Source organism: Poecile atricapillus, chromosome 18 (assembly GCF_030490865.1).
Source record: "Poecile atricapillus isolate bPoeAtr1 chromosome 18, bPoeAtr1.hap1, whole genome shotgun sequence".
NCBI classification, from domain to species: domain Eukaryota; kingdom Metazoa; phylum Chordata; class Aves; order Passeriformes; family Paridae; genus Poecile; species Poecile atricapillus.
Window position 1 is genome coordinate 10648929 of NC_081266.1, and position 18548 is coordinate 10667476.

General features: G+C 35.6%; 1 protein-coding gene across 1 annotated transcript in view; it reads right to left on the reverse strand.

The window, feature by feature from the left end:
- Positions 1-16068, reverse strand: part of LOC131586104 (1-phosphatidylinositol 4,5-bisphosphate phosphodiesterase zeta-1-like) — a 46001-nt gene extending 29933 nt beyond the window's left edge. Inside the window, exons 1-5 of the mRNA XM_058852844.1 lie at positions 15914-16068; positions 14751-14901; positions 10191-10425; positions 3483-3684; positions 1773-1917 (exon numbers count right to left, since the gene is read on the reverse strand). Of these exons, the coding sequence (XP_058708827.1) occupies positions 1773-1917; positions 3483-3684; positions 10191-10425; positions 14751-14901; positions 15914-16068 (888 nt within the window). The remainder of the gene's footprint in view (positions 1-1772; positions 1918-3482; positions 3685-10190; positions 10426-14750; positions 14902-15913) is intronic.
- Between the last annotated feature and the right edge of the window lie 2480 nt (positions 16069-18548).

Genomic DNA, 18548 nt, shown 5'->3' on the forward strand with positions numbered 1-18548 from the left:
ACAAAAGTCCCCTTGGCCATCTGTATTTACATTCATTTTCAAAAACTTCAGAATATAGATCACTTGTTCCAGGTTAGTAACACAATAAAACAGGTAACATTTGTGGAAAAAAGAAAGCACGATTGAAGAAGAAAAAAGAAATGCACCTTCAGAAAGTTAAAACAGAGCTAGACATATATGAAAAAAGGACTGCTTTGTTTTGGTTTTAAAAGCTAAAATCAGATTCTAAAATTAAAATTGAAAGCATAAATCAGAATTAAATGTCTTTTGCTTTAGTTTATGACAGATTTTTTGACTACTTTTCAAATAGTCTATCAAGACTCTGATAGTCTCCCCAAAGCTTGTTCAGAAATTATTTCCTTTACATGAACAAGCTATGGATATTTTTTATTTTTGATAATACCACAAACTTTTCTAGGGACAGTATACACTTTTCTCATCACACTACTCAAGCAAGGGTAATTGAGTAAAAATTAAAGCTAAAAGGTGAAAAAGAGAAAATTAGTAAAAATTAGAGAAGAACTCAAAAGAAATGCATCCATCTAGACTTATAAGTAAATCTCATAAGTTGCCAATAATACTGGTGGATACCAAAAATATAGTCTGAATGAAGTCTTTGCTCAGGCAGAGCCTAAATTGTCAATAAGGAAAACACCATTTTATGTTTTTCCTGTCTTTACATTTGTCTCCTGAGCACTTGCTATTGACTTTTAAGAGAAGAAAAGCTCAGCCTGCATGGACAGCTGGTACCAACCATGACCTGTTGTGATTTTATCATCTCATTGGCACTTGGGCTTGAGAACTGAAGTTTGAATTAGAGTTAAGCACAATATGCTGTGTGTTAGCAAGAAGAGGAAAGTTTTATCCAGTGGGTTTTGAAAAACAGTGGAATAAAATCATGTTTTTAATTTCACTTTTAAAATCAGAGATTAATTAAGTTTTATATAGAAAACAGAAAAAAAACACAGCTTTGATTAACACTGAGAAGGCTATAAATACATATGCATGAAAATCCACATAAATTTATGATTGTGGATGTATATATTCATACACATAATGCTGGCCTGATTCTGAGATTTATCTTAATAGTCATTCAGCACTTCCTTTGAGCAGGAGTTTCACCAGAAGCTTATACAAAAGCCTGAGACGGTGCAAAAACTCTCCAGATTTCAGTGTTTTTCTAGAGATAGGTAAAAGGAACTTTGCTCTGATGGGTCACCTGACCAAAAAACATCAGTAGCTGCTAACATTTATCAGTGTCAACATTCAAAATCAAAAGAGAGGAAATGGAAAACAAAGTCTCAAACTCATCTATTATCTAATATTTTTGTCTATTTTATAAATTCACACAGAGGATACAAGACAGACTCATAGCAGCAGAAGAGTAAGTGACAAAAAAACCTTTAAGGGATATAAAGAAGGAGGAAAACATCAGAAAAAATCTGAACTAGGCCTTCAATATAGATTCAGTCCTTGTTTAAATTATGTCAGGTGAGAATTCCACCTAACAAGCTGAGTGAGATCACCTGAATCCTTTGCACTAAGTTTGGTTTATATTCATTATCAGGAAAAATGATTATGATTCCTTTAACTAGATTTTAAACTACATTAAGAACAAATAGCACAATTGCTCTGCAATTAATTTTTAAAATACCCATTGCTCAGTTGCATTTTTTTACCCTGGAGAATTTACAAGAGCCATGTCCCCACTTAGTTAAAGCCACCATCCCATTCTAACCAACTCATGTATACACACACAGATCTGTACGTACCATAAATGCATACTTGTCAATCACATGAATTACAGAGCGAAATGGAATTTTGCTTGTTAAAGTGTGACCATGATACACAATAGGTTCATTGTTGGTGCCATCCCAGCAGTCAATCTCCAGGCAACGGCATCCTTTTAACAGAGCACTTCAGAAGAACAAGAGAAACAATTTTGCAGCCAAAAGAAAGATAGCAAACTTTTTTATACAAGTTGCTGTGTTTCTAATTACAAGCACAGGGATTAATTACAGAAAAAACACCTCATTTTCACCATAAATAGAAATCCTACAGAATTATATGAGACAGACATACTTTCTGTTTCTGCCTATTTTAGGTGTGTGTTATTTAATAAACTTCATTAGACCTTTAAAGAATATGGGATTACCTGCATTATCTTCCTTAAAAGGCTAAAAATCAAAGATTTCAATAAAGGAATTTTAGAACAAAGGCAAATTGCCACTTAAAATAAAAGAATAAATATTTTCAATGCTATTTTGTGCTACTATTCCAAACTTGCTTAGAATTTTGAGAATCGCTATATTTAAAAATCTATAGTACTTGGAGAATCAGGTTGCACTTGGTCTTTACATAAAACAGTTCCTCTCCCCAGACCACATTTCTAAGAGTGCTAAAGTTTCTGAGACACCCTGACTTTACTGCTTTAATCTGAATATGTTAGTGTCATCCCTTAAATTCTTAGGTTTCTAATATTTGACTTGCAACTAACTGAAACATTTCTTATAAACTGTTTTACTTAATTACCAAGCTGTCTTTTACATCCTGCTTTTCACACATTAACAATATGTCAAATATGCCTTTAGCTGATTTTAGCATTTTCCTCACACATATAGGAGATAAAGAGAGAGGGGGTTATACCTTCTTTGCAATTACTTTCAGCAAGGCAGCATTAACATAATGGAATTTTAAATACTGTTAGAAATTCAGTACTGTTTCTGATGGTTGCAAGTCACTAAAGAACATCAAGAGAGCAACCAAAAAAAAAATTACAAAGTGTTCAGATAGATGATGATTCCTGCTGCTTTCTCTTCATTAAAGTAGTACAAATAATTCTGGACACATCTCCTCCTAATTCTTAATACATCCTGCCCTCTCAGTGTTGCATTTACTACACAATTAATTTCTTTCTTCCCTGTCTTGGCAATAAGGCATCCTGGTCATCATCCTCTTGGAGTCACACACTGCACAGGTTCCTCTCCCTGCTGCCTACTTGAATGCCCATGTTTTGTTGTTTTTGTTGTTTCTAACCTGCCCACACTGCAACATGCACTGAACACAGATATCCTTGACACAGACATACTCCAACACACATCTTCTACATTGAACAGATCACAGCTTGCCCAGGAATTTTACATTTCTTTCAGGGAGTTATTTATTTTTTGCATGGCACGTTGAGATTAAAAACTGATTTAATCGTGTACTGTACAATATACTATAGATTCCATTTGCTGCAAGGTTGATTTTCTGAGATGTAAGTGAAAAAAATAGATTGCTTCCAGACTATGAACAGATGGTTTGGCAAATATATTGAAAAGTGTACACACAAAATAAAATACCACTCTCATTTCAACTTGTATCTTTGATGGCTTTGTCCCTTATTTCCAAGTAGGATTGTATGTGACTTAGCATTAATTGAAAAAAAAAAAAAAAAAAGCCAAAGAAAGTTTAAAATATTAAAAATTATGTCTATATACCTGGTATAGCCCCATAAGTGACTGGGTCCCATTAGCTGGTCAGCTATCAAGTAGGTGTTGTGAGAAGATGAAATAAAATAGTCACATAATGGCTGGTTCATATCTTGATAGATGGTCTTGTGCTGGCTTTTAAATATTGAACATTCGTCTGAGTTCATGTATCTTATAAATCCTTCAAATGACAACTGCCTTTTCTTCCTCACTGAACAAAAACAAAAGGAAAAAAAAAAGAAATCTCTGTTGTGAAGCCACTCTGATGCACTTTCTGAAATTTTTAATAGCCAATTCTGAACACTGCTAAAGGTTATACAGCACAAAGCTTTCCTGCAATTTTAAAATTCATACCAAATGTATAAATAACACAAACATCAGATACGTGTGACTCTGGAGCTGAATTGCTGTGGTTCAAACTTCTGAGAGGAAAAAAATGTGTTTTGACACTTTTATTCTTCTATGGACAGCACTAAGAAGAATTTTCAGTAGTCCTAATTAAATATAAATAAAATATTTGTCATTTACTTTGGAAAGTAACATGCCAGACAACGTGTTAAGGGAATCTTCTCTTTTAAAAGAACCAGGATTGTTCTCTAAAAAGTCAGAAATTCTCAATATAATCTTGCAGAAACTATGACTTCTAGCACCAAATGTCTTTGCCAGGGGTGGAAAATTCCAAATAAATATTGATCAAATCATGTTTAGAAATATTTGAAATAAAAATAGCATTGTAACCAAAGAAATAACTGTCTACACAGATGAATTGCAAATCAAGCCTATTACACTACTATATTTATAACAAAATGAACTAATTGAGTCCATACCAGTGATAGTCATCCCATTTGTTTTGGTTTTGACTGATTTAATGGCAAACAGAGCCATTACACTGCCAGCTACTGCTCTCAATGTCATGTTTGTAATGCAGTCATTTTACAAATGATATAATCTCAAAAGTTAGATTTGCTTCAAAATATAGTTTGAATTAGTGAGGGATTTTGCTCAGTTCTTACTCTAAAATAATTTTATTGTCACCGTTAGGCTAGTAGTTAACAATAAGTAAATAATCCAAGATTATTTTATGTTAATAATAGTTTAGAAGTCGATGTATACAAACTTGGGGACTGGAAATACCAGTAGGAAAACCCCCTTTTCTGCCCTGGTAATTCTTACTGCAGCTATAAGAATCAGAATGTACAAGTTAGAATTGCAATTATCCATCTTTGGTGTGTGACAGACTGGAAGTTTTACACCTGGATGAGAATTTACAGAAAATAATTGTTTCTCAATTACACAGGTCTTTGAACTAGAAAACTTGCAATGTTTTACAATGATAAAGAAAAACAGAAGGGCATCCAGACATCAAACATGCATTCACCCAACAACTTATTCCTAACAGAAGTCTTTCTGAAGTTATTCTTCCAGTCTTCCATTGATGAAGAATCCACAGACAACCCAACAAAAGCATTTCAACTGCTAAATAACCTTGTTAGGAAATTTTTCATAATTAGGAAACAGAAATTTACCCTGAAACTTCCTTGCTGTCCAAAATATTTGTTCTGTTTGGTATTATTCCTCTCCTCTTTTTTCACACTTTTTCTCCTATGAACACTGCTTTTGCACTTCCCACTTTCCACTCCTTTCCTCAAAAAAAAATCCAATCCAGGGCATTTTCTGTTTCAGATTTCTGATAATTTTCGTTTTTCTGCTATCCATCTGTATTGTTAATCTTTCATAGGAGAAAACAGGATACTATTTCTTCATGGAATGTCCTGACAAACTGCTACTCACTTTTACCATCTTAGAAGGGTTTACGTATTTATTATTTTCTCCTTTTTTTTTTCTAGTCACTGACAGTGACTAGTTCTTTAGATGTTCCCTTTCTAAAACAAATATTACATTTGATCTTTTCCAGTCTTTCAATTCATCATTCATTTCCCCCCTGTTTTCAAAAGTAACCTTTGACTTGTATTAGTCAAGCTTGTTACAATTTTCTAAGAACTTGGATTTGTCAACCTGTCTTCACTGACCTGATTACATCATTTAAGAAGGTCCTACCCTGTTCCATCCATATTTTTGACTATCTTACTCAGATTAATAATATTAATAATATTACAGAACCGACTGTACTTATTGCATCGGGAATTTCTTTGGTCTTCTTTTAGCTGAGAGATTTGCAGGATGACTTCTTGCAACCTTGATGACTCTTGAAAAGTGAATCCTATAGATTTATCCACATGCACGTGGTATATTGTTCTATACTTGTAACAACTGGATTAAATTTCTACTGTCTGGATCTTTAAAAAACATTTTGAATTTTTTCACATTACTCAAAACAGAATACACTCATCCTGTATGTTTTGCCTCTAATGAATTACATGAGCTGTCTGGATTTCATTTTGGATTATTTTATTTTTCATGGTCTATAGATTTCTCTGAGCAATTACAAGTAGAGCTAGTAACTATTTGTGTGTGTGTGTGTGTACATCTTTTATGTTCTACCTTTTCTGCATTTATTTATTAAATTAGTGAAAAAATACTGGCTTTTCAGTCTTGCTTTTTTTCTGAATTATTTATGATGTTTTCCTGGCTGTTCTTGTCATCGACAAAAGTTAACTGCAATATTCTCAAGAGAAATTAATGTTCAAGCAAATATGCTAATGACCATAATCCCCAAAAAATGAACATCTAACATTGTTTTGTTAGTCAATATGTAAGCTCATAGACTTCAGTAAAACATTCAGCTCATGTCTCCAATCAACAGACTAAAAATCTTTGTATTTTTACAGAGCTTACATTTCTGAGGAATAGCCCAGCCATGCTATTTTCTGACCACTTACAGACATTTTCTGCTTCTACATTAAAGGAAATGGGAATTCATCTCCATAACTATTCCACAGTGAAAAGACTTTCATCAAGACCTTACATTTCTCCCCTGGAGGAACCTCAGTCTTTTTCTCCATTAGGACCTTTTAGCAGTAGTTAGTGTGCACACACATATCCATTTGTTGTAGAAAGGGAAGGCAAGAAAAGATTTCTGCCTTCTCGTTGCCTCTTTTTGTTCACAAAGTTCAATGATTTCTTTTGTCTTGCCCTCCTCTTTTGGATAGTGTACAATTCATTTTATTAACAATATTCCTTTATATTGTTTGGGGTTTTTTTAAATCTGATTTAAGATAAAATTATTTTTCTCATTCCTCCTGTTAGGGTAATCTCCAGCTCTGCCATATATACAAATACTGTCATATCAGAGAGGAATTATGGATATTTGAACCTGGGTATTTGAAAAACTTGGATTACATTATACATTATTTTCAGAGTTTATTACATTCCATTTTTCTTATTTACCTTGGAATTTCTTTGAAAATGTTTCTCTTCAGAAAGAAAAAATGGAAAACTATCACAAGATGTTTGCTGCCCTGAAGGCCTTTGGAGTACCCACAATGAGGCAGACAAAACAAGCAAGAAATCACTCTGCACTGGCCAGAGCCTCCTGCAAGACCCATTTCCTCCTGAAGGGACTGAGTACAACCTGCAGCCCTGCCAGGGTCTGGGAGAGGTGTCTGGACTGAAATAGAGACTCAGGAGTGGGGAGGAGAAGAGCCTGAACGGAATGTGAGACTAGGAAATGTGGAGAGAGAGATGTTTCCCATGTTTTTAAATGTATGTGAGTGCTCTTTGCTTCCAGAGAGCTAAATGAGTAATTAAATGTCTATGGTACTTGGGACAGAGAGAGTGGAGTGGGTACAGATACATTTGCTGGGAATTTTAGGGGTGAACTCATGAGAAATACTTGCAATCACAGACAAGGGTTTTACTCTGCTATAATGGAAGGAGGAATCTTTCAGTCATTAAAAGTCAGGCAGAAACATCATCAGATGGAATTTCACACTATGAAATTTGACTACATCAGTATGAAACATTCATGCTCTAAGGGAACAGTAAAGAGAGAAGTATTTCCTTGACTAAAGTTATAATACACTTAATTCTTTTCTAGTCTCAGTTTATATTCTAGGGAGGCTTTTTCTCCCTTACCCACACTTACAACTGGTGCATGCTGGAATAAAGTATCTATCTGAACAGCAGTTCAGTTTTCTAAGGGTTTATATCTCATAATCACCTTGTCTTGAATTTTTTCCCTGAGACTAGACCTTTACACATCTTTTCATAATCTGATATATTGTGTCTCTCAAATCCAGCCACAGCCATTGTCTTAGTTGAGATTTTTAAGCCATCTTTCTTACTCCACATGATTTTTTATGAAATCTGTGGGAGTTTGGCAGAGATGTCTCCTTTATTAAGTTTGATTTACCTTGGCCAATGGGATCAAATGCTCTCTTCTGCAAATTTGTGCTCTACATTCAGCTCTGTCTCACATACATCAAAAATCCAAAAAAAACCTTCACGACTGTGTGCACTAGGAATAAACTGCGAATGTTTTTTTTTTGCTTCACAAATACATTCTGGATTACTCAAAGTCCTTGTCTGACAGATGCACCAGGCTTATATTGTTATTTACAAAGCAAGCTGTTTTTTTTAAGACAGGATTGCATTTTTGCCCTGTTTTTGTATTGCCTAGCAGGAAAATAGGCAGGAATAGAGTCCTTGAATGGCTCTATATTGTAAATAATACTGGGATGCACTTTCTTATCCTCACTGTGCCTCTAATCCTATCCATGTAAATGAGCAGAATTTTTTTTAAAAAAGACATATATACCAAGCTTAAAAAAAAATTATTTAGTTAGCATGTTTTCTTTAATCTCATTTAATGAGTTGAGTCTTCTATTCAAAGCTAATAGTAAAATGGGAAGATAATGGAATGTTTGGGAAGAATAAAACTCTCATTGGGGTGCTAGTAAGACACAACTGTCAGGTGTGAATCACATATTTTGTGATCAATTCCATAGAAATGGCTCTTTCTACCAAAAATGCAAGGTTTTAGCGCACACGTGAAAAAACCTGTTAGTGTAGTATTTTGACATTAGGCATCTAAATTGTATAACAAGAATGAAAGATTAGTTTATTCCATACTGTCCTGAGCTAGCTACAGTACCTACAGAGAATAAATTCAAAGTTATCTGGCTCAATAGCTTTGAAAATCTCTCTGCAGAAATGTTAGGGATGCACTGGATGCTATAAATGGATTTATTTAAATTAGATGTCAAATGTAGTCATTGTTTTCATCCTAATCTTGACATAGCAGTGCTATCACATTTATGAGAGAATGGTCATTACTATTAGCAAACCTGTCAATCAAATGTCAAAGCCTGGCCTTTTCCCTTTTTGTAAGACACAGGGAGGGCAAGGGTGACAGATGAGTCCAACAGATCATCCTGATGAATAATGTTCTGTAGCAAATTCAGAACGACACTTACACAAAATGGTCTATCACAATACCATATGAATCATCTCTCATGTCAATCATAACTGGAACTTTTCAAGAAATATGTTTGAGTGGGAGTATGAATTCACTCAAAGGAGCATGAACAATACAGAGGTTATTTTGTTCAGCGAGATTATTTCCAATAACAAGACAAACAAATTTATCACAGGTGAAGAAACAAACAAGAATTTGTCTCAGCATCTGAAATTTCAACCAGACATTAAATTAAACCTATAGAAACTTCAGTTGATATTTATAAAGGTGTTTTCTAATGGACTGAAGATTATTCATTGTTTAACTGTGCTATAGATTTGAACTTTCCCATCAAAACAGGTAACACAAAATAAAAGGAACCTTTTAAGCTGGTAATTTGAACAATTAGTAAACATTAGCTCCTCTGAAAGAGCAGAATATGTTTAATAAAATACAGTTAAATTTGAAAGGCAGCCTTAAAGAGTAAAGGCATAAGGAGTCACATGTTTTTATTACTGGACAGTAAGTGCCTCTAAATGAAACACCCAATGTTCTTCTGTTTCTCATTGAAAAAGTGGCATTTTCCATTTTCTTCTTCCACCACAGGTCAGCATAGAAAATCCAGTGCTATTATCCCAGAAGAAATATTTTCCCCTTGGGTGTGTTTTTCTTAACCACTTATCAATTCCACCCGTTTTCAACGACTGGGAACCAAGGAAACGAAAGAATTGAACATATTCCACTGAATAAAGTAACAGCTTGCAGCAAAATGCAGTTCTATCCTTTTCCTAGCTGTAAATTTTGCCACAAGTTGAAATCAGTGACGCTCAGCAGAAGTGTTACACCCCAACTTGAGGCACCTTTAAATAGGTGAAGAACATGTTACAGATTTATGAAGCCCTCCTCATCTCAGCATTCTAGTGATTCACAAAAGGTGACCAGGCACCTACAAAAATTTTCCACAGTGCCCCTGCAAGGAAGTCAGAAGGACATAAAAGTCTTGTCTGAGGCCTTGAATTTTCACTAAGTGACTCAAGGGAGAGAAGACAGTGTAACGAGCAGAGAAGAAAAATGGCAGATATGGACTTTAAGAAAAACAAATTGAAAATGGTTTGTAATGTGCTGAAGAACAGAATTTGTAGAAGGACTAGAAATAAAAAGATAAAGAAATGACAGAAAAAAGAACAGAGCAGAGAAAGGAGGGCACCATAAAAAGAAATTAAAACACAGGAAGAAAACATAATAAATAGATGAAAAGACATGCTTTTAAAGAAAGAAATATATGAGGTTTAGGACAACACAGTCATTGAGAGAAGCACGAGAAATAAGAGCTAGATATCAAATAGTTAAACTGTACATACCTTCATCAATGGGTTCATACTTCATAATAATTTCTAAGGCAGTTGTTTCATTAGCTTCAGTTTGAAATTGTTCTTTTATAAGAAATTTAAGGAGCTGGCTGTCAGGTAGAATTTTGCCATCTGTCGAGTAAGCCTTGAATAGTTCTTCAAATTCAGGCCTGTGTACAAGAGCTCGATAAATTGCTCTGAAGTCGTCCATGCTAATAATATTTCCTGACTGTTTGTCAATAGTTTTCTGAGGGAAAAAAGCAAGCAAAATTTATTAAAAAAAAAAAAAGAAATTAATGAAACAACATGCAATTATACAAATTATGCACCAAACACTCTTTTATAACTGACCATAAGAGTGAGCATCATAGAAGAATCCTCAGGCAACAGTGACTACAATCAGATTACACTCCTCAACTTTTAGATGACACTTTGTGTGCTACAAATATTTTATGTAAAGTAAAATGGACCATATGACACAATTAGCATCTAAATAAGTGCAATAAATTTAGATTTAATGCATTTTTAATATTCAAACACATTGTTGAAAATCTTTAAAATGCTATGCATTAAAATAAATGTGCAGCATAAAACTTATCAAGTGGAAAATATATTTAGTATAATACCTCTCCAACAGCTATTTACACCATATTGTAAATACTGTCAGTCAAATTTGCACACAAAATCAGCAACCAGTAATCTTAAAAATGAAATAAGGATGACCAAATTACCAAGAAATACAACCCTTTCAACACTTCAATAAACGAAGTTTATTGTTTCACAACAAAACAATATTCAAGTTTGAAGACAAGATATTTTGTAATAACCTATGACACCATGTTCTAATCTTAACAAGCCAGAATGTTTAACTTAGATTAATTATTCACACTTTCAGAATTCTTGAATTGTAAGCTTGTTTTCATACAGCTTACAGAATGTTAGCATAGTAATTAATTTATGTGTTTCAGTATAAAAGTCACTAGAAAAGTTAAAAGGCCACAAAAGAATTTGAGAAGAATAATGCTTTTTTACCATTTCTGCTTTTTACATTTTTCACAGGTTTAACAATTCTATTTTTCCTTTAAAATTTTCTACTTAAAATAAGTAACTGCATATATATATAAATAAGCATAGAAATAAATATATGTCTTGCATATATATAAACATAATATATAAAAACATAAATATAATATATATAATATATAAATATAAATTGCATTTCTATATAAATATAAATATAAATATAAATATAAATATAAATATAAATATAAATATAAATATAAATATAAATATAAATATAAATTTATTAAAACATTAATATAATATAATATAATATAATATAATATAATATAATATAATATAATATAATATAATATAATATAATATAATATAACCATAATAAGATATAATATGTAATACGTATATTAAGATATAATAGCATATATATAATAATATATAACATATATTCTATTATATAAACTATATACTATATACTACATATATTAATATTATTTATTAATATATAATATAAAATATAGTATATGCTATATGCTGTATATTGTATATATGTTATATATTAGTTAATTATGTACTGATTAATTAATTAATATCAATATAGAAATATAAATGTTTCTAACATTTTAGCCTGATTTTTGCTTAAAACCTGCCAAATCAAGAGAAATCTTCTGACAAAATTGCTCACAAAAACCACAAATGGCAATCCACTGCCTCAGTGATTATGACTGTAAACTGATGAAAATTCTCAGTTGTTGGCTCCTTAAACTGAGATGCCAAAGACACCACGTTCCAGCATCCAAACATCCAAACATGGCCCTTACTATGGCTGCTTTGGCTTCCACAGAAATGTCTAGAAGCAGGAAATTGCTTACTTGAGCTCTGGCTGCTCTTTGATCAAGAGATTGGATTACTGCTAAATTAGATTGGTTTTGAAGCCATACCATGAAAGCCAAAAGTTTAAAGATCTGGTGCCAGTTCCTTCCTATGCAGTAAAGTTCTTTCTGCACTTCTGAATAAGTACAATAGGAGTAAAAATATATTAAATAACTGAAACGAGTACAAAATTAAATTTCATGAGGAGTTCTAGTGAAAAAATCTTACAAATGAGTACTTCAGTGTTTGCTTTGAGTTTGCAAAAGAGAATAATAATGATCATTATTAACAGAAATCACCAGCAAGAAAATATTTCTGTACAAATGCTAATTATACACATTTCATTACTGCTGAGAAATTCCCCATCTAAGGTTGATTTCTTCCATCCAATTTTTAATGTTCTTAACAGTGCTGCAAATTTGCTTATAACCATTAAGCAGGAAAAGAAAATACCAACTTCTTTTGAAAATAAACAGTCTATCAGGACTTGGAGGATGTTCACTTAGTTACTGGCACAAAGAGAAGCTGGACAAAAAAGTAAAGTTTCTATTTTAGCTGCCTCCTGGTGAAATACAGGCAATAATACTACACAAAAGAACTCTTCAAATTAAAGTGATAAAAATCATGTCACTATAAAAAGATATTGTAAATTTTTGGGGTAGATTTTTATCATTCCTATTTTTATTAATGCACATCAAATTTTTGCTGTTCAGAAAAAGAAGAGACAAAGTCTTGAGAGAAATTAGATGAAAATTTATTATTCCTTAAAACCTTAATGTTCATAATTCTGATACTGCTCAAAAGAGTATTACAGTAAAATAAGCTCAAAGAGAACAGAGAAGAAAAAAGCTGATTATTCCTTAAAATTAGCTTTCTATAAAATGTATTTTGCTATGTATAACCATTAGATTAACTGCTGATGTGCAGTTAATTACAAAGATGTCAGTAACATCCAGAATGCTTTGGATTTTTACATATTGTTTCGCTGATGAAATATTTGAACCCCTCAAACTACTGAACCCCTGTAAATCTTTCTCAAATAGCATAGGGCACCTAACAGTACTGCTATAAATAACTAGATCAGGCTATTGGGTATAATATGTTGTTAAATACAACTAGATCAGACTTCTTCTTTGCAGGTCACTTCCCTCAAATCTCCTTTTCTCTTCCCACAGCTGACCATCTCTCACATTCCTGCCAGAAACCAAAGTAGGGGGAAGATAGAGGAAACAACGAGAAATATTTTTAAGTTCTCAAGAGATCCTCTAGCTTTGAAACTTTCTCCATGCAGTGAAAGTTCAAAAAACCACAGGAAGCCTCTTCAGCCAGGGTTGAGCTCATGCTGCTGGTTCTACCTTGGTTTGAGAAGGCAAACAATGAGAGAGGAAGACAGGGTGAGGAAAGCTTAGTGCCTTCCTTCTTATGACCTTTCTGACTTGCCATAGTTAATTGTCTCTGCCAAATCAGGACAAAATTTGCCAGCTGGTTGCAACATTCTCAAAAGAATCATATCTATAAAGGTGAAAGTAAGTAAATATACATGTATTTATATAAATAAATATATATATATTTATATATATATACACACTTGTTTTCATTCCCTTAGGGAAAAAGCATTACCAGACAGATGGGGTTTTTTGGGGGGGAAATGATGTAAAGGGAAAATCTTAGATATTTTGAGTCATTACATGAAGAAAATATGTATCCAGTACTCATTTGTTAGTATTTGCTCACTGAGACAAGATCTGCTTGGCAGTAGTTTGCTTGCCTACACTAAATGAACTTAAGTCCAGCTTCTAGCTGTATCATATAATCTTCACAGAAATATCTTTAAAACTGCCACCTCTCAAGGCCAAATCCATTCCCAGGGAGTTAGAGAGCGATTCCCATCCATTCAGGCACACCTCTTAAATATTACAGGAGAGGTATAGTGGAGAAAGGAATGAATGTGTGCTGGATCTAAAGCCTGGACAGCTCAGAGAAATCCCAATTGTCCTCCTGGAAAGAGGATTTTGAGAAGATTGCTCTCATGGCTCTGTCCAGAATCAGACAGACATGTCTGGGCTCATTAGCTTGACCAGAGAAGCTGAATAGGATGAAACCAGAATTCTTTAACTTTTCTCAAGCGCAGACATGTTACAAAAAAAAACCTGGGAATCCAAACCAACATATTTTCCATCTTACACCAATTTGTTGTGGAGAAAAGACAGAGTTATGTGGGTGTCAGTCTCTCCGAGTAACAAGCAGTAGGACAAGCAGGAGTGGACTCAAGTTGTGCCAGGCTATTAGGAAAAATTTCTTCACTGAAAGTGTTGTCAAGCATTGGAACAGGCTGTCCAGGGAAGTGTCTGCGTCACCATTCCTTGAAAGTACTTAAATGCTTGCAGATGTGGTACTTAGGGACAAGTTGCAGAGGTGGACTTTTCAATGTATTAATGGTTGGACTCAGTGATCTTAGAGATACCTTCCAATCTAAAGGCTCATGATTCAAATTCAAACCCTGGGTTATCTATTTTACACAGACATGAAAGACCTGGAGGAGGAAAATTCTTTGCTGATTTTGCACACCACACTAGCTTGAAATACATTTCCCAAAAAATTAACTTGAAAAAAATCAGCAAACATATGATGTGTGTAACTGAACTTCTAAACCATTCATTGCTTAATGTACATACACCTTACCTTGAAAATATGTTTTAAATGGTCTTCATCAAATTTTATTTGCATTTTTTCAAGCAGCCTCCTGCAGCCCTCTAAATCAACATTCCCATTCATGAAATCATTCTGAATTGTATTCCAAAACCACGTATGAGACGTCAGGTTAAGGAAGATTCTGGCCAATTAAATTGCCTTTTAATGGAGGGGATGAGGGGGAAAAGTTTAATTTCATTAAACCTAAGAAGATTGTGCTTCCCTTTCTTCATACTCTAGAACATCCTTGCATTCTGCCCTCTGAGAATGCAGCAGGCCCCAAGGTGTGCAGGAAGAGATTTCTGCTCTGTCCTCAAAGTCCCAGAGAGCAGTGACAGAAGGGCCGAAGGGAGGGTGTGATCAAGGGGTGGTCAGGGTGCAAAAAGGGCTGCAGTGAGAGGAGGGAAACGTGGGGAAGCCGAGGGGATTCAGCAGGCTCAGGGAATGGTGGGGAGTGCCAAGAAACACCAGGGAACGAGTGCTCCCAGCACTGTGCCCACCCAAACATTATCAACCGGCCCTGGCTGACAGGACTGGCTGCCCCAGGCCCTCCAGGGCATCCCCTGTGTGCCCAGGCCTGAGGGGAAAGGGCCATGTCAGGGGCATCCCAATGGCAGCTGTCACAGGGCAGGGAGAGCAGAGGAAGAGGAGAAGGTAGAAGAAGAAAAGGATATCTGTTCTCATCCATGGTGGCTGTGCACCGCCTGCTCCAGGCCCCTCACTGCAGTGGCATAGCCGAGATCTCACTTGGGCTCACAGTGGGCTCCTCATGCCACTGTGACCTGACAGAATGGCATGGAATGTTCACTCCCCCATCCTTCCAGTGTCGCTCCAGTGTTGCTCTGGTGATGTCACAAACTGCAGGCGCCCAGCACAGGCCCCTTCCTGCCCCCGCTCCACCACCCTGCCACCATCCTGTGCCTTTTCCTTCCAGCACAAAGTGTCCCCAGGCCCTGCCCCTGTCTCCCACCCATTGCTCCACCACCCTGCCACCATCCTGTGCCTTTTCCTTCCAGCACAAAGCGTCCCCAGGCCCTGCCCCTGTCTCCCACCCATTGCTCCACCACCCTGCCACCATCCTGTGCCTTTTCCTTCCAGCACAAAGCGTCTCCAGGCCCTGCCCGTCTCCCACCCTTAGGATATCCCACACCCACAGCACGTCTGCTGGCAGGAGCTGTGTGGGGCAGAGCAGGCTTTTTGCAGCCAGCCGTGCCAATGTCCTCCAGGGGAGCTTGGCCAGCTTGGCCGAGGTCTCTCTGTCCCGGTCCGAGGTGACAAGCTGGTGAGGCAGAGGCTGCCAGCACAACATCTTCCCCCAGATAACCAGGAGCACTGTGCTACCAACCCACTGCAGAGACCTGGGGGGAAATCCCTTCTTTGGGCCTTGGAGAACCAGCTGGCTTCACGGCACAGGGTGATGGTGGATGTTGAGAGTTGTGGGATGCCACCCCAAAGTGCTGGGAGGCCACCCAAGCTCCCACTTTCCTGCTGGGAACTTCTCTGTCCTCAAAACCAGCCTGGGCAAGAGCAGCTGTCCATGTCCTGCTTTGAGGCACACCAGTATCAGCCTTCAAATCACTGGGACAGCCCTTGGAAATCAGGCTGGACTTACACCCTGACTCCATTTCCCACTCGTTTTACAGGAATTCTTCCCCAGGCAAACTGCTTCGAAGTTGCCAGCTTCCGTGTAGCTGTCAGCAAGCCTGAGTGAGACTCGAAATGTGACAGACCAAAGGCAGTTTGCCACAGATTTTATGCTGAAGTGCCTCAATGCTTACTGAAATACCAGCTTTGATACAATGGCCTAAATAAAAAATGGGGGAAAAAAGACAAAATGGAGTTGTTTAATTGATTTATTTCTGGATCACTCAGGAGAGTACAGAGACTTCCAGCAGTCAATCACCACTTTAAAAATAATTCAGGTCTGCAGTGACTGGAAATAATTTGTTTGGGTTTTTTTTTTTCACTTTCTTCATGTACTTTTTAAGTACTTTACCAGGAATAGTCAAAATGTCAAAGGCAGCAGAGTGCTCCAGCTGAGATAGCAAGCAAATTCTTACTTTCCTTCGCAGTTTTAACCAAAATTATATTCATTTTTGTAATTTCACACCAAATGAAGCATTGATTATAAGGAATCTAGTAAGGAAGATCAGCAAAGACATTGGGACATTATATCTAGATTTTTTTTTTCATTGCTACTGAAACCTTGTAAATTCAGCCTTCAGGCTTTGCTTGTGCATATATCTCTCAATCCCTTATATAGATACATGAACAAAGAGAAGATCAGGACACTGGAGGAATAAATTTCTTATAGCTAGTGCAGAAGATATTTCAGGACTGACCAGGGATGTAGGCTGGGTGTTGCAGCATTAAAGAATAAAGAAATGCTATTCCTCTCTCCCAGTATTTATTACAAAGGTCAAAGGAATGCGTGTGATTTTGGTTTACTTTCAAACTATGATAGTGATTATTTCGTAACATTTATCACAGATTATTACAAATGCCTACCATCCTTGCTGTTTTCTGTAAACATAACTTTTAATTAGAGTTTCAACAGAAACAAAGTTTAATTGCAAGAACTACTGTAAATACTACACTTTAAAAAAAAAAGGTGTAAACATTCAAGCATTATTCTTGCACATATTAGATGTTTTCATTGTAAGCATAAGATTTTGCTGTTGTTCATCACAGCTGGTGGGAATTGCAGTGCCACATGGGTCAAACACACCCTTTTGTAAATACTCATTTGTGGCTTTATAGATTCACTGCTGACTGACCATGATTGCTCTCATTGTCTTGGTTTTAAAATGTCATAAAGAACTATGCATTGATATGGTTTCAAGGAGAAAAAACTGTGCAAAAATGGGCATCTTCAGATTACTCTTCTGATGACAAATGAAGATTTTGCATACTTACTGCCCTCTGATTTGGGAGGTTCCTTTCTCTATGTATCTGGATATGATAATAAATATCCCAGAGAAACCAATGCAGTTGAATAGAGAGAAAGATGGAGCACAGAGAGCATTTTCTGTGCTCCCTCCGTTCTTCAAAGAGAGCTGCATTACCTTTGGGTCATTCTTTCACCCCACAGCTGCTACTGAGATCCATCCAACACCAATCCAACCCTTTAGTGCCTATTTCCTGCTGGAGACCATTCAATGAACAAGCAGCTGTCTTTACATGAAATTTGGTTGAAAAAGTGATTATTTCTTTATTGAAAGTAGGAGTAATTTTATTAAAAATGTTATACAATCCAGGGCTACTATAGTGAAGATGGCTTATTGGGAGTGTAGTTTATATCTTTATATCTGCAGTACCAGAAAATAGACAAAATTTTGGCCATAGATGTAAGTGCTCACAGAAACAGATATAACACTAGAAATTCTGGATTGGAAAAAAATCACTTTTTCACAAATATTGAGCATGAACAAATAATAAGGAACAACAAAGAATGATGAAAAAGATGGAACAGTTAAATGACTTTCAGTTTCAAGATTTATTCCACCAGATCAATCCCTTATGTGATATGATTTTGCAATACATTGTTTTGTTCTGTAGAATTAAATTCTGTCAACTTTAAAATGCTGTTTCTATATAGAAAAACTGTAGCAAAGAGTGCAATAATAAAAAGCATTTAATATTGTAGTATCAGTCTATCAGCCTACCTTTATGAACTTCTCATTTTCTTTCAATTTCTTTTCTCTAGAAAAGAGGGGATCTATGATACCAGAATTTGTAACAAAAGCTGCTCAGAAGGATGAAATTTCAGCAGAATAAATGTTCTGATGT